Raw genomic sequence first — 18151 nt, forward strand, 5'->3', positions numbered from 1 at the left:
CTGTGAAAGGAAAATCATTCATATTGATCAATATTCAAGAAGACATCACTTTGTAGGGTGTGTTATTTGTATTTACACAATTGATTTTTTTATTCAATCAACTATGTTATTCTCTGTGCTTTTGTTGGGTTCCTTCATTACCACCATCATTGGGAAATTCATTTCCCTCTTGAAGTATGAAACGAGTAGCAATTCCCAATTGATCTCACACTACCACCCCAAAGAAGCTAGCAATCCTGATATACAAATCGAACCAGCCATCCTATCAAGCAATCCATGTAGTTCTCAATCTATAGCTTTGATAACCCAAAACTCAAATCTTTTATATCTAATATGCATAGAAATTTTCACATTAATATGTCTAGATCTCATTCTAAGATCTTTACAGATCTGATACAGAGGTAAACCAGATTTTTCATACTATGACAAGCAATATTAGCAAGTCTTGGAGTCTCTCTTATGTAATGTCTCCTCCTTATTTGATAGAGTTGAAGCTGTATGAGCATCGACTGCACTGAAGGGATCATCCAATAGATAAATGTCAGCATCGTTATATACTGCTCTAGCCAACTGAATCCTCTGTTTTTGTCCTCCACTCATATTCAATCCTCTCTCCCCAATCTCCATCATATCTCCATGAGCAAAACTCTCTATATCCTTGTCTAATGCACAAGCTTTTATTGCCTTCTTGTATTGACTTTTGTCCATTGGTTTCCCATAGAGTATGTTATCTCTGACAGTACCACTCTGAATCCAAGCTGTTTGTGCCACGTAGGCAACATTGCCATATACTTCAACCTGCACGTAGTCCAATCAAAAAGTTTATGGAAGAATTTATGTATATAGAAAGAAAAAAAGCTGCGTCTACAATCTTGTTGAACCATGAAATGGTTACTTTTGCTCAAGAAGAGTAGTTAATGTTCAACTTACATCTCCTAAATTTTTTTGGATTTCTCTAAGAATTGTATATAGCAGAGTAGATTTCCCTGATTCCACTGAGCCACAAATTGCTACCTTTTCTCCAGTTTTAATTTGCAGATTTATTCCCTTCAATATTGGCTTTGTCAATGAAGATTCTGGAAATAAAAAGTAGTGGTGGAGATTGCCTAGGTTTATCTATCAGGCAAGCCAAATAAAAGGTATTGATGGACATTGCTCAATAGAGGACAAGTTTATCTATGGTACAAGTGAAATAAAATGTATTGCCCAATAGAGGAAAAGTTTATCCATGGTACAAGTGAAATAAAATGTATGTACTGGTAATAGAGGACCAGATGCAGTCGTTTCACTCCTTGACATTGAAGGATGTAAACATTCTATAGTTTAAGTCTTAGAAAATATAGATTCAATCATTCTATTCCAAAGAAAATACAGTTGCAGAGATTGATTTACAAATATTTGATTAAACATGGAGAGACCTTTCCCGATATTAGGAAGCATGAGGATGGGCAGCTTTTGCGCAAGGATATGGAAAAGGCCAAGAAGGTGAGGATGCTTCTCACTGCACCTGATATAGATGTGGGGAGAGCCTTAAAAGTGAAAAGCATAGTCTATGCTATAAAAGGCCTTTCTATACAGACGCTATGCATCTTTTGGGGAGATATCTATATGCTAGATTCCACAAGGAAAACCAACTAAATTCTACCCAATTGAATAAGATGTACAGTCATATGGCAGAATTCCAAAACTTACTGCTCTAGCCAACTGAATCCTCTGTTTTTGTCCTCCACTCATATTCAATCCTCTCTCCCCAATCTCCGTCATATCTCCATGAGAAAAACTCTCTATATCCTTGTCTAATGCACAAGCTTTTATTGCCTTCTTGTATTGAATTTTGTCCATTGGTTTCCCATAGAGTATGTTATCTCTGACAGTACCACTCTGAATCCAAGTTGTTTGTGCCACGTAGGCAACATTGCCATATACTTCAACTTGCACGTAGTCCAATCAAAAAGTTCATGGAAGAATTTATGTATATAGAAAGCAAAAAAGCTACATCTACAATCTTGTTGAGCTATGAAATGGTTACTTTTGCTCAAGAAGAGTAGTTAATGTTCAACTTACATCTCCTGAAATTTTTGGGATTTCTCCAAGAATTGTATATAGCAGAGCAGATTTCCCTGATCCCACTGAGCCACAAATTGCTACCTTTTCTCCAGTTTTAATGTGCAGATTTATTCCCTTCAATATTGGCTTTGTCAATGAAGATTCTGGAAATAAAAAGTAGTGGTGGAGATTGCCCAGGTTTATCTATCAGGCAAGCCAAATAAAAAGTACTGGTGGACATTGCTCAATAGAGGACAAGTTTATCTATGGTACAAGTGAAATAAAATGTATTGCCCAATAGAGGACAAGTTTATCCATGGTACAAGTGAAATAAAATGTATGTACTGGTAATAGAGGACCAGATGCAGTCGTTTCACTCCTTGACATTGAAGGATGTAAACATTCTATAGTTTAAGTCTTAGAAAATATAGATTCAATCATTCAATTCCAAAGAAAATAGAGTTGCAGAGATTGATTTACAAATATTTGATTAAACATGGAGAGACCTTTCCCGATATTAGGAAGCATGAGGATGGGTAGCTAGAAGGTGCCCGCCTTTATTTACATAGATAATGTTTTGGGCCAGCGTGAGCTTGGGCAGCTTTTGCGCAAGGATATGGAAAAGGCCAAGAAGGTGAGGATGCTTCTCACTGCACCTGATATAGATGTGGGGAGAGCCTTAAAAGTGAAAAGCATAGTCTATGCTATAAAAGGCCTTTCTATACAGATGCTATGCATCTTTTGGGGAGATATCTATATGCTGGATTCCACAAGGAAAACCAACTAAATTCTACCCAATTGAATAAGATGTACAGTCATATGGCAGAATTCCAAAACTTACTGCTCTAGCCAACTGAATCCTCTGTCAAGAAAACTAAGATGGCCAATGTTGCCATGGTCACACTTAAGCTTTACAAACTAATAATAGAACCAGTTTCACTGTACATGGCTATTTCTATCTTGACACGAACACCTGTGTTGTTAATGCAAGTAGGGTCATACCACATGGTATCTTAAATAGAACTAGTCAATTGCAATCCACCAGCTTGTCAAACAATCCCATTATTTAATGAGCTTTTGAACTTAAAGAAGAAGAAAAAAAAATTATATATTCCAAAAGGAGCCGGAACGGGACGACATTTCCATATTTTGTTGGCAGCTAGAGTCAGTTGTGTCACCCTTGAACAAAGCACTCACAAGAAAGTCTCTCCTCCATTGGGGTGGGATTTAGTTTGGCTTAGGAGCACCTTAACCTTTTCATTGAGTCAATACTCCTCCAATTGGTTACCTCTTCCAATCATATGGAGAGTTTGCTTATGCCTTTTGCATGACAAAATTATACAGAGTTATCATATGCTGCCATATAGTCATCATTGAGTCGTACTTTTGTTCAAGGGAAGTAAACCTGAGTCGGTCTCTCTGCAGTGTCTCTTGACTTATTTTTCAGTCAACCATCCCTAGTTGTTAGTATCATGTTTTTCATCACATCAGTTATATTGGTCCTTTGCTCATGCGGTTTGAGAAGGTCACCATTGACTACTTGCTAGCAGGTCTTGTCCTTATCGACTACGACAAATTGCTCTAAGGGCAGACCTAGAGCTGCACCCTGGCCCTATTTTCATTATTGATAGGTCAGCTTGTGCTCATCATCGATCAGTATCATGGGTCTTTGACTGAGTGGTTTCCCTTGTGTTTGACATCAGCTTTCATTATCACACATTGGGATTCATGCAGTGCCTTGGTTTCCATTTGACCCTATTGGTGGATTCCTTGCCTCTGTGTCAACTTTCATTATTGGTTGGTTCAGAGGGTTTCTATTGTGCGCTAGCTACATCTTGTGTACGCCAAAAACGTGCTTCGGTTGGGTTACTACATCTTTTTCATTTGATTCCTTCCACATTATTGGCCTATGGGTTACACTCGCGCTAGATTGATGAAGGATTCCTTAATGCCTTCCTTTTAGCGGATCTTTTCCTATCGACTACAGCTCTTTTGCTCTGGAAAAATATCTAGAGTCCATTTGGCAGTACCTTGGGTTTTGCAGTCATCAGTGGCATATTCCTTTACTATCGACAGTGGGAAACCATCATTGTCTCCTTATTGATATATTCTTTCAAGTGTTCGACTGCAACTCATTCATTCGCACTTGTTAGATTGAACTGGGTACCTTGACTCTCATTATCATTATCGGTGAGTAGTCTCACATTTGTTAACGGTATACATCAATGACCAGTAATCAAATGATTTTCTCACATGATTAACCTCAGATCATTCATTCCCATTGTGTAGAAATGTAACGTGGCAGTCAGTGAAGACCTCGGGTTGCATCAACATGTTTTGGTACTTGTCAGTTGCTCCTTATGCTTCTGGTTGACACCATCCACCTTATATGTTGCAGTTCTTCACAGCGACATATTATATGTTGTATCTGAGTTGTGGTGTACTATAATTTTATTCCATCATGTTTATTTGGTACTATTGGGATTAGTTTTTAACATCAATGATCAGCTTCATCATTCAACATCATTGATCGTCTTCTTATATGTGATATTCAGACATGTACTTTTTCGATCATGATTAGATGATCCGTTATGTACTTTCAGTTCCTTTACACTATTATACATATTGGATCTGCTTGTACTTGATATGAAGACATGCTTTAATTTCTTTGAGCATGGGTATGCCCGCCTCAGACAATAGTTTCTTTCTGATCTCTTTTGATGGCTTTCCAGGCTGAATTCTGGTGAAGTCTTTCTCAGTGTTGGCATGATTCTTTCCATACACTTAATACATTTCGGCCATCATTTACCCCTTCTGACCTCATATATTAGGGGGCATATATTATAGCACCATTTACCACTCTTGGTATATATGATGCTTTGTTTATGGCCTAGGGCAACCCCTACTTCTAGACTTGATCCAAATATATATAAAAAAATGTTTTATTCCATGTACGCTACTTTTCCCTGAGCTAAAAGCATGTACACATCGGTCAGTCAACACCCAACCTGTGTATATGTATTAAAACACTGAAAAAAATAAATTTCCTTAATTTTGGGCGAAGTTCACGGGTTTTACCTGTTGATTTCCTCCTATTGCCTATGGCCCAACTGTTTCCCAACTAAAAAACTAGTTGGGAGAGGTATAAATAGACCTCCATGGGAAGGCCTTAAGGAGGAGAAGAGATAGATTTATTATACTGAGATTATCCCTGACTGAGTCTGATGAATCCTTGTGCCTCATGCACTTCCCCAAGCTTCAGGAAACCCTTGTTTCCTTGATTATAGATATCCTTCCTTTTGCTTGAGATATCATGGTGTTGGTGATGGAAGAAGATTGTTGAAGGCTGGGATAGGACGAATCTGGAGGACGGTTCCGCTTGGAGCCAGAGAAAGACTCAGTTGAATTCTCTCCATGTTATTTATAGCTTACTGCAATAAAATAAATGTTGTCTTGTTTTCGAAATTAACTATGTCTATGCATCAAATTATGTTTTAATTCATATATGAATGTCATTTTTATGTATGATCAATCATTTATTTATATGATATAAAGTTAATTTCATGAACATGATTTACTTCTATAATGTTATGTATGTTCAAATTGAATGATTTTCAGGTTTTAAGAACATCGAGAGATGCAGAGGGTCTGAACCCTGCGAGACTTACTCGAACGAAGGAAATCTGGGTACAGTCACTCTTACGTAGTTTGATAATATAAGTATCTTTCCTAAAATGTTTGATTATTTCTTGTTGTATTTTGCTTCTGCTCTGTTGAGGTTCTAACCCAAAGCCCTAGGGTGCTTTCACCTGAAACAACTTGGATAACAGAAGGCACATGAGAGGTATTTTCCTAGAAATTGACATCTCTATGTATATTCTAAGCTAAGCATTGGGTGCAGTTAATAGAATGTGCTATATGGGAATAGCCATGTTATAGAAAATTTCATGACACACCGCAGAGTTTTTAATTCAAGCACTTCACGAAGACTGGGCACAATTGAAGAAACTCTCTAGACAGAAATTAGTCGGTCAATAGAAAAAACAATTTCCCATCTTGCTTTGGAGGATTAGCTTGAAGTGTTTCACAAAAATTTGGTGTGATGCCACAGATAATAGAGAGTCTAAAAAATAAATGTTTCAAGCACATTGATGAGCCTCATTATTGCAATAATAATGTTGCAACTCCCAAGGCTACCAACTTAAATTATCAACCTGGGGTTCATACAAACTTAAGAGGTGTTGGCACTATATGTGCAGCATGTGTCCTTATTTCATTGATATGATTTAATGGAGTGAATATCATGAAATCTAACCTAAAATAATTGTATAAATGGAAATTCTACTTGCTCAAATGTAAACACTAATTCTAATTGCAGAAATGGAAACCAAACACTAGCCTAATTGCAATATGTAAAAGTCGCATTGAAAAGGGAACGTAGTCTTAACTTAAGAATAAAGAAAGTAAAATAATATAACATGCATGAAGGAAAGAGAATTTAATAAATAAATTCATTCCAAATAGGTTATATCCATTGACAAATTTCATTATATACTTCATGTGGCAATCAAGGAAATCATTATTGTGTTATCCAACTCATAAATCTGTCCATTAACCCAAATTGTTGAGATGTATTGCAAGGGTAAAAAGGAAAATCCTAAGTGGTGTTTGGTCTTCCCCAATCATGTATTTAGAGCCTAGTGGTCATTATTTATATAGACTAGGTCAAATTTGTAGTGGGGATCAAAAGTGGTGAAGGAAAGTGATGCACAAGTTTGCTATAGGTGATTGCTATAGGAGAGAGAATCTTGCTGAATTCCAAACTAAATAAAATTTAAATGGGATGGAAATTTCATTTTTTTATTAATTAGGATTTCTTATGTCTCCGTTCCAAGTGGAGTCACTCCACAATACCCCAGTTAACACGTGATAAAAAATAGCAAAACATTACTAGTCTAAAATTTGGTAATTTGAGAATTATTGAGCTAGTTAACCTATCAAATTTCTAACCTAATCAAGTTAAAATGTGGTGGGGTAAATTTAACTTGAATGTTTTTATGAAATAATGCAATTATAATCAACTCAAATGAATCTCATTAACATGTTTTAAAAAATTGCAGAAGATTACTACTATTTTGCTACAAGGGACTTCCAGAATGTCTAGATTTGTGAACTAGTAAACTAATCCAAGTAGTTCAATGATGAAGATGGATTTTCAAAGTTTTTATAAGGATTCATCATTCTTGTGAATCTGTAAATAACGTATGAAATAACTTACTTCAATCATTTAACCCAATCCTACAACAAAAGAAGCATCAATACTAAAAGTAGAAATAAGAAAAACAAGAATAAGATATGCATGTGAATAAGAAGTGAAAAGAAGAAAATAAAATAATACAAAAGGGCTCTGAGGCTCTTGGAATGGAAAAATCCAAGGATACTTATAGTCCTATGAAGGATACCAAGCTTCAGAAGCTAAAAATTGCACCAAACTTCATTATTTAAATCAATGAAAGTACATCCTTGCTAGAAATGAAAGTGGAGCTACAAAAATACAAGTTTTCTCCACAAGAAGACTAAGAAATGCATGCCTCTAGAGGAAATTTCGAATTGGTACTTATATAAAATGCTGAGGAAGCATTATCCTTGAAAGGAGGAAACTTTCCCCTCCAAAATATCTCAAATAGTGGATTTGGTTCCCAACACTAGGAATCTACATTAAATGACATGGAACACATTCCTAGATTTTCTCAATCGCCGGAGGCCCAGAATTTGTGCAATAATTTCATAATATCCTATTGATTTATTATCCAATCTTGGTCATCCTGTAGTAGGGAGCAAGTCCCTAAATTATCTCATCCTCCAAATCTTCGTAATCTTCCAAATATTCTCAAAATTTTCTACAAAAATAAATAATATTAGGCACATAATAAGCAAGGATAAACCAAATTTCTAAGGACTCATTAATACTAATAACTAACTCTATGATGTGCAAGGGGGTAAAATACATGATTTAAGTGTCTATAAATAATAAAATTGGCCTAATAAAATAGACAATTCTGGGGCCCATCATCTTCCCCCTACTGAAATTGTTGCTCACCCTTGAGCAACATAACATTCTTCCTCTTTCCTTCCTTTTTCATGGTGTCCTTTGGTATCTTCTTAATGTATTTGGAAATTGTAGAGGTGATTTCTTCTGAATAGAACTCAACCACGAATTTTCCTGCTCTAGGCGGCCACTCTGATCTTGATACTAGTTTGATGGGCAAACTTGGTGTTGCTGTCCCACATCCTCTACCTTCTTTTATTTTTCAATCTACATCCATATGCAAGTTCTTCCTTTTTCCAATTTGAATTAGAGGGGTACTGCAAATTACTCCGGAACCATCCTTCCTGCTTTCAAAAATTTATAATAGGACTCTAGGTTAGCTTGTGGTTTAGGCTCTTGGAGTTCCTTGGGGCCTATTTCTACCTCTTTTGATTATGTTGCCTCCTCCTATAGCATTTTTCTAAATTTGTTCCTCTTGTAGCAACCCCATCTTTCTCTTGTAGTACCCATGCTTTCTCTTGTAGCACCCCTGCTTTCTCCTGTAGAAAGGTTGTTTGTGCTTTTAGTTTCTTAGCTATGTCTGAGCTAGTGGTTGGCATTTTCATGGATGTCATAGGTTGTTTACCCCTGGCTTTGAGGGAGGTGTCTTCCTCAATTTTCCCTTCCCTTGGCCCCAATTATTTTCTTATTGGCTAGTTGACTCTTTAATTTTGATGTGGATTTTTGAAGGAGGTTGAGAGTGATGAAAATGAGGTTAGATGAAAACAATACTAATGGTGATGAAAACAAGTTTGGTAGTGATGAGAACAAAGTTAGATGAAGACGAGGCCAATGGGAGACAAAAACGAGGCTAGGTAAAGATTGAGTGTCGTGTAGTATTTGGCTTGTGGATGACTTCCTTTATGGACCCCCAATACTTAGACACACAAAATAGAAATTACATAGCATTTATGAAGCCCAAAGGATTTGATTACATATCTTGCCTACCTATGGATCAAATTTCTGGAGGTGATTGCATGCTGGAGTTGGGTCATATACATCATGATATCATAGGGAGTTGACTCTTTTTTTTGTTCTTGGTGCATGCCTTTAGAACTTGATTTTACTTTGACTAATAACTTTGTTTTGTGTGTAGGTGCATTTCTGATGTCTAGGCTATTATTGCTGGTGGAATGAATTCCCAAGGATGATGTGTCCCTTTATGGTTGCACACATGGCTTCATCATGCTTCTGTTGGTGGAAAAAAAATATCTTAAAGATTTCTATTGTGACTGCACAGGTTGCTACAAGAGGATTTTTATTCATGTAGCAACCTTTTAATCCTCCCTTGAAGTCTTTAGATTTCATTATGGTGTTGAGGGTAATGATGAAAATCCATGATGATAGGTTTGGATTCATGGTGGAGTAGATTAGACATTGGAAAAATAGAAAAAAAAACAGCTTCTATGGTTTTTCTCTTCTTTTTTTATTAGATGTAGGACAAAGTGGAAATTGTGAGCAAGTTTTGGTGAAATGGAATGGATGGGTGATTAGTGAATCACTAGAGGACCCCTCTTTATCATTTCATAGAGGCATCATGGCCTTTTGTGATATTCTTCTCATTGGATCCCCTCCTGTAGCTTCACATGGTCCTCCTATATCATTACAAGTTTCTCTTGTAGCATTTCAGGATAGTCTCCTGTAGCGTAATTGTTTTATTGATAGCTCTCAAATGGTAGACTAGATTGACCTAAACTATTTTTTGAATGTTTTCATCATCCTTATGCACCTCCCGATAAAAACGCTTGGCCAATGGATGCACGAATCTCTAGTAAACTTAAAAATGGTTGTAGGTGATGGAGGTCGATTTGTCGAGAAGTATTCACTAGAATTTGCTAAAATTGCTTGAGCATGTTACCATAATCCATATACATCTCCCCATGAAACAAATCAAGCAATGGATAGATGGTTTTCAAGATATGATAAAACAATTTTTTTTTCTGTGTATTTTGGCCTCATGTAGCAAAACAAAACTCTACTGCAACATTTTAGGAAAATGAGGAAAATGAATGGGAAAGGCTTGGAAATCATGGGTGGATGTTGGAAATGGGTGAGGGTGATGGATTGACATGGACTTGGTCCTCTTGGAGCACCTGAGAAAAGGAGAACAAAGCCCAATTTTGACTTTCTTTGACTAGGCTTTTGATCAACTTTTCTTTTCGTAGCTAACTTTTTTTTGTTTCTTGCAGAGGTTGGAGAGCACCTACATTCATCAAAGAGAGATACATGGAGCAATTTGTTTTTTCATTTTTTTTCTTTTAGGCTTACTAGCTGCCTTAATGAGGTTTTTCAACTAGTAGGTCCGCCTAGGTGCCTCAAAGGAGGTTTTCACCTAGGATCTTTTCTTTTTATCTTTTTATAACCCATTGACCACCTCATGGAGGTTTTCAATCAATGAGGCAATCTCATGTGCCTCAAAGGAGGCCTGAGATTTTATTTTTATTCTTACTTTTTCATTTTTTTAATTTCTTTTTTTTATCCTACTCTACTTGAAAAAACAAAATCTATTTCAAGCATAGGAATACTTCCATTAGAGCCATGTGCACATCAAGATGAAATATAAACTGATGTGTAGGCTCAAAATATATGCTTTGACATGTACCTAAATTTCAGAGACCAAATGCTTTGACTTTGACGATATCAAGAATAGTTGAAGAAGAGAGTGATGCCCCATCTTGTTGATTTTATGGAACCAAACCTCAATAGAGCTTTGATGCCCTTGATTCGCTTTCTCATTTAGATCATTCTTCATGTCTTCTTCTACCATGACATTCAAATATTCATCTTTTTGCAGATTATTCTCTTGAATACATGGAGGATCTAATGGTAAACATGAGGGAACTTTCTCAGTCTTTGATTTTGATGTCTTTTCTTCATCAAATTCAACCCATGATTCTTTGCTCTTCTTTTTCTGAATTTTGTCCTTCAATGACATCAAGAGAATATATTTTTTGCAATACTCTTCCTTAGATAAGATGAATACCATTGAGATCAACAGGAGATGTTAGGGAGTGTTGTACCTTAGTATTGTTAGTGGGATGAGCTACTTCCTTATGTGGGTTTGGAAATGGTAGTACAGGTAGTTGAGTGGGAGTGGATATTTAAGTTGGATGTGGTTGGAGTTGTGGTTGTGGTGGAGGTGGATAGTAGGAATATCATAGAGTTGGGTATGGAGGATATTGAGGAAAATATTGAAGATATGTTGGATTGCTCCCATAAGGTCCTTTCCAACCTTGTTCCCAAGATTAGTTTTGGGGTTGAGATGGCCAAGGTTTCCAAGAAAATGGTGTGTTCCAATTACTTTGATATGGATGTGCATAACCTTGAAATTTTGAATTAGGTTCTTGCATAATACTAGGTTGACTAGGCTGCCATGGTCCTCTTGGAGCTACATAACATAGCTACTTTGGTGATTGACTTGCTCCATTATCTTCTTGGTAAAATTCCTTCAACCTTTAATAGTATGTGATTTTTCATGGACAACACAAATATCAGCATCTTATTTTTCCTCATCTTGTATTCTTAACATTTCTACTTGTTAGCTTAGATTGCTAAAAAAAATTGTTTTCAAGTCATCAAACAAATTCCCAAGTTTAGCTTGACTTACCAATCTTGACGTTGATTTAGTTACTCTTGCCCTTTGTCTTGATATGTGTTTGCATGTTTCACAAAATTTTTCAAATGATAATTGGTATACATCACTTCTACTCATGAGATCAAGGATATCAATCCACTCATCCCTAATTGTTCTAAGTAAGAAGGTTTTTAGTGTGTCATATCCTAAATGATGTAATTTTTCCCTCATAACATTATATATGAACCTCTCTATTAGATCCTCAAGCCTTTCATCTTATTTTTTATTCATTCGAAATATTTCTTCTTTAAGATCATGATATTTATATTTTTCTAGAAATATATTTTGCATATCATTCCAAGATCTTATTGAATTAATCCCTAAACTCATGAACCATTTAAGAGCTTTATCCTTCAATGTTGCCAGAAACAATCTCAATTTTTGAGTGTTTAGTAAGTAACCATAAGATCTACAAAGGATTTTAAATTCAAAGAGAAAGGTTTCCAAATCCTCTGACCTCATACCATGGAAGTTGGGAAGGAAAGATGGAGGGATGTTCTTCATATGAACATTGATATCAGTATCTTGAATGGGAAATCCAAGAGGATCTTCTTCATTGTCATCATCTCCATCCATTTCTTCTACCTTCTCTGCCACCTCTTCTTCTTCTACCTGAAAAAGTGGATGGTGATGTGGTTCTTACTGCACCACGTGATCAAATGGGGGGTTTTGTGTTGGAGAATTATTTTCAATTTTTTTTATGAATAAGAATGTTAATGCAATGCAAATTTTTGTTTTTAAAATGAAATATGCCTAATGAAATTTTTGTTCTTGCAGAAAGTAAAAGAAATTAATAAACTATGGTAGAAAACAATGCATACTTTGACACCTCCTTTGAAACGGTGCCAAAAAGTGATAAGCCTTAGTATTGCAACAAGAATGCTGCAACTCCAAAGGCTACCAACTTAAATTATCAACCTGGTGTTCATACAAACTTAAGGGGTGTCAATACTATATTGCAGCATACAATGTGTCCTTTCATTTATCTGATGTAATGGAGTGAATATCATGCAATATATCCTAAAATAATTATATAAATGGACTACTTTCTCAATTGTAAACACTAATCCTAATTGCAGAAATGGAAATCAAACATTGGCCTAATTGTGGGATGTGAAAGATGCATTGAAAAGGGAAGCTAGTCTTAACTTAAGAATAAAGAAAGTAAACTATTCTAACATACAAGAAGGAAATAGAATGTAATAAATCATTGCATTCCAATCATTTCATTCCAAATATGTTAGATCCATTGACATATTTTATTATATACTTCATACGACAATCAAGGAAATCATTATTGTTCTATCCAATTCATAAATATCTCCATTAACCCAAATTGTTAAGATGTGTTGCAAGGGTAAAAAGGAAAATACTATTTGGTCTTTGGTATTCCCCAATCATGGATTTAGAGCCTATGGGCCATTATTCATCTAGAATAAGTCAAATTTACAATGGGGATCAAAACTGGTGAAGGGAAGTGATGCTACAAGTGATTGCTATAGGGGGCCTGTAATGCTCCAGGAGAGAGAATATTGATAAAATCTTAAGTAAATCAAATTAAAATTGAATGGAAATTTCATTATTATTAATAATATTTATTAGGTCTCCATTCCAAGTGGAATCACTCCAAAATACCATTGTTAACATGTGCTAAACAATAGCAGAAAATTACTACTCTAAAACCTGGAAATATGAGAACTAGTGAGCTAGTTAACCTATCAAATGCCTAATATAATAAAGTGAAAATGAAATGGAGTAAATTTTTTTATTAACTTGAATTTTTTTATGACCTAATCCAATTGTAATAAACTCATATGAATCTCATTAACACATTCTAAAAAATAGTAGAAAATTACTACTATTTTGATACAAGGGACTTCCTAGATTTGTGAACTAGTAAACTAATCCAAGTAGCTCAACGATTAAGATGGATTTTAAAAGTTGTTATAAGGATGAATAATTCTTTTGACTCTGTAAATAACCTTAAAAATAACTTACTTCAATCATTTAACTCAATCTTACACCAAAAGAAGCATCAATACTAAATGCAAGAATAGGAAAAACAAGAATAAGAGATGCATGTGAATAAGAAGTGAAAAGAAGAAAATAAAAATATAAAAAAGGGCTTTGAGGCTCCTGGGATGACCAAGACCAAGGATACTCACAGTCCTATGAAGGATACGGAGCTTTAGAAGCTAAAAATGACACAAAATTCCTTATTTAAATTAATCCAAGTACATCCATGCTAGAAATGAAAGTGGAGCTGCAAAATACAAGTTTTCTCCACAAGAAGACTAATGAATACATACCTCTAGAGGAAAATTTGAATTATTACTTATACAAAATGATGAAGAAGCATTCTCCTTGAAAGGAGGAAGATTTCACCTCCAAAATCCCTCAAATAATGGATATGATTCCCAACACTAGGAATTTGTATTAAATGACAGTGAACACATTCCTAGATTTTCTCAATCACTGAAACTCCAGAATTTGTGCAATAATTTCATAATATCCTATTGATTTATTATCCAATCTTGATCCTCCTATAGCATGGAGAAAGTCCCTAAATAATCTCAGCCTCGAAATCTTCATAATCTACCCATTATTCTCACAATTTTCTACAAAAATAAATAATATTGGGCACATAATGAGCAAGGATAAATCAAATTCCTAAGGACCCATTAATACTACAAATTAACTCTATGATGCGCAAGTAAGGGGGTCAAACACATGTTTTAATTGTCTATAAATAATAAAATGGGCCTAATAAAATAGACAATTATGGGGCCCATCACACATAACATATGCCTAATAATATAAATTCAACGTCCAAGCCCCTTTCAAATTAATGAAGGAAATTTCTAAAAACCTTTAGAACCTAGGCATTTCTTTTCTACCAAATGATGATGTATAAAGTGACATATGAAAAAGTGTGATTGGAGGAAAATGGTGAGGTGGCAGCTAGTTGGTATGATAAGTCATCACAATGATGATGTGGCATGACATGGAAAGGACACATGGCATGCAAATTTGGTACTTTTAGGTGCCCAAGTGGGCCTTTTTTGACTAACATGTGGTACCAATCATAGGGTGACACGTGGAAAAATTACAACATGGTATGATAGCTGGAAAGAAAGTGTAGCATGGTTGACACATCATCGTGATGTGGAGCTGAAAGTAAAAAGGTTTGTGGAGGTTCAACATTGGAGAACGACGTTGTTGAAAGAAGTTATGGAATGATAATTGTTCCATTACTTGGCAGACAAGTTCGCATCCTAATGCAGAGGTCGTAAGCCTTTGACATGGCAAGAGACAAGATGGAGGAAAGGTGGTAGTGGAAAGATGATGTGGAACACTAGTGGAGTTATGGGTGGTAGGTGGCAATGGTCGTTGTAGGTGGCCAAGTGGGTTGAATCTAAGTGACATGTGGCATCACTTAGATACTACAATGTGGAAATAATGACATCAAAAAATGACATGGAAAATTATTTGGATTCAAGGGGTCATTTTTTAAAGTTTCTTAATTGTATCTAGCCATTCGTGCCTCTGGGCATTATACACAAATGCCATAAATCAAAATCACCAGGATACTCAATTCCTTCAGATCAGTGATGACATGGAGTAGTGATAGGTAGGAGGACTCCATTGGCTAATAGATATGATTTGAATGTTGAACTAGTGGTCTATTGTGGAAAGATCATATAGGTATATAAACATTCAGGGCTCCAGGAAGTTTGCACAAATGTGAGAAGGAAGAACACTCAGATACCAAATTATGAGGCTATGTGCCTTCATATTTAACACTTTGGTTCTCGAGTTTGATCACATGGGTATAGCAATAACAATTTAGGTGTTCCGCTACCCTCTAATAGTTTAAGCCACAGTTTCTAGGCCACGGTATCCTGTGTAGAGAGATAAATTTTAAGGGAATGGCACTATTTAAAATTTTGGTGTTCTAAGCACCAAAATACAGTTAAATGACAGATGAAGTAAAGCCTTATTTTGTTATGATGATAGAGTCCAATTTATATAGTTAAGAAGAATAATTACCATAGATAATAGTTATCATTTTATTCCCATGGTAATTTAGGCACAACTATTATAAAAGGTAGCCCGATTTATGGAAATTTCTTGGTGATCCCATTGAGGATTTGAGGCTGAAATAGTGGACCAAATTTAACTATGAGAAATTAAAGGAATAAATGTAGGATTGATTCTTGTGCAGTGAATTAACATTGATTGCATTCATTAGAAGAAGGTTTTTACCTTGATGTGAGTGTGATTTACTAAAGAAAAATTTGTTGTGTTTTCTGTAAGGGAGAGAAATTAATTGGAGAAAGGAAGGAGGTTTTTGAAGACAAAGTGGTGATATTGGTCTAATTCATAATTAAAAGAACATTTCCCTAGATCTTAGTTTGAAAATGTATGAAATATATATCTGCTTGGATACAACAAACTGTTTCTTGTATAGATCTAAGGTTGGTGCCTCTAGAAAGTTGTTGTTTGCTGATATGAGGAGGTTAGGTCCTCCTGTGACTTTGTGCTCACAAATATTGATGTAATATGAAGCAGTGGCTTATATTGACATCATAATAAAAAAAATTCTATAGTTTTTTTCTCGAAAGGGTTTCCACATTAAATCTCTATGTACAAATGTTATGTGAATGGAGGCCTTGTTGTTTGTCAATGAAATGTATTAGATATTTGGTTAAATAATTGAAAAAATTATAGAATACTAATTCCTCTCCCCCCCCCCCCCCAAATTATTCCTTGATTCCTAACAATTGGTATCAAAGTAGGTTCCTTCATAAAAAATTAACCATTGGAAGGTAGCATTGTAGGGATTCATGGGAAGTTAGGATGATTTCTCAAATAAGGCACTAGTCTTTGATGGAACCAATTATATGTTTTGGAAAGTTAGAATGTAATCTTACCTCACGTCTCTTGGTTTGGATGTATGGGCCTTTGTACAAGTTGGATACATAGTTCCAATAACTAAAACTCCAACAAATCCCGATGAAATAAGATCATATACAAATAATGCAAAGGCCAGATATGAAATCCTATTCATTCTTAACCAATCTAAGCTATTCAAGGTGATGCACTACATATTTTATAAGGAACTATTGTTATAGACATATTTGGGCACTGCAAATCCAATCACATATGTCCATAAACCAAGGGCTTCTAAACCCCTAAAAGTGTTGTTTCATACCCTAAATGAGTAAGGTCAGCTGATTACATCATCTCCCAGAAGTTCTCCATGAAAAACTACTCATAACTGGTCAAAACTAGACCATGCAGACTGCTCCATGCATAGGGTGCGATGCATCTCACCTATTACACACGGGGGGTGTGATTCATACTAGAAGTCCCTTCTATAGGGTGCGATGAGCGAGAGTAAACAAATGGCAGAAGCAATGTGCTAGGTAGAAACCGAGAGAATCTTCTAGAAACTTCGCATATGACACTTGGCTCTCTGAGTTCGCCCAAGGATGAGTAAGGGATATAAAATCTCCAAGTGGAACCAAGAACTATCAGTGAAATGACACTAATCAAAATCCCAGAAGCTGGCTCACTCTCCTGAAAACATTTATATATGGATTCCTCATCCAAGAGATCCGGAGGCTAGAATTTTGTAATTTGCAAGGAAGTGTTGTTGGTTTCTCTCTGAAGACATTTTTGGGTGATCTTGCTTTGTATGAGGTGAAAAGGGCTTTCATTCTGGGCAGATGGCGCTGGGTCAGACCAATGGGTTGTAATCCTCTCTTCTACTACTTCTATCAATAAAGCTATTTGAGTTCTCCTCCATATTCTTGCATATCTTTGAATCTTGTATTGATATATGCATTTGTATGGTTAATATACATCTGATCCTATATTGTTTATGGTTATAGATCTCTATGATTTGATGGTATTATGCTGCTTTGACTCTACAGGTTCTCTTTGAAGCGGGACAAGTAAGGAAGGAGTGGCAAATTTCTGTCAAAGGGGAAAGGAAACAAGCAAGGAGCCAAGCGAAAGACTGATGTTGGTACTCTCTGCTTCTTTCTCATCTATCTCTCATAAAGGAAAACACAAGTAAATTTAATCTATTTGTTTCTAAGATAGCTACCCGTCTTAGTGGGACTAGTAGCTCTGAATAGACACTAATTTTCCTGATAACAAAATGGCGACTCCGCTGGGGATAATATATTGTCTCTATTGTTTGCTTCATAAACTACAGATGAGGCCTGAAGTTAAGCCAGCTAGCCTTCGAACTGCATTTGCTATGCAAGTGCAAAGTAGATCAACGTTGCTTCCGTCAATCTCCGGGTTTGTTTATGAACTGAACAACTGACTTGCAAACATCCTAAGTGCTCTGGTGGTAGCTCAAATAACCT

General features: G+C 35.8%; 1 protein-coding gene across 1 annotated transcript; it reads right to left on the reverse strand.

The window, feature by feature from the left end:
• Positions 1–347: 347 nt before the first annotated feature.
• On the reverse strand, positions 348–1926 carry LOC149213815 (ABC transporter C family member 8-like). Its single transcript, XM_089390808.1, has 2 exons — positions 1693–1926; positions 348–798 (listed from the first exon to the last, which is right to left on the reverse strand). The coding sequence occupies exons 1-2, from the start codon at positions 1840–1842 to the stop codon at positions 436–438; spliced, it is 513 nt and encodes a 170-aa protein (XP_089246934.1). The 5' UTR covers positions 1843–1926; the 3' UTR covers positions 348–435.
• Positions 1927–18151: the final 16225 nt, after the last annotated feature.

This window comes from Pinus tabuliformis, chromosome 1_1 (assembly GCF_031772625.1).
Source record: "Pinus tabuliformis cultivar Carrire ecotype Pingquan chromosome 1_1, CPIR1, whole genome shotgun sequence".
Classification (NCBI taxonomy): domain Eukaryota; kingdom Viridiplantae; phylum Streptophyta; class Pinopsida; order Pinales; family Pinaceae; genus Pinus; species Pinus tabuliformis.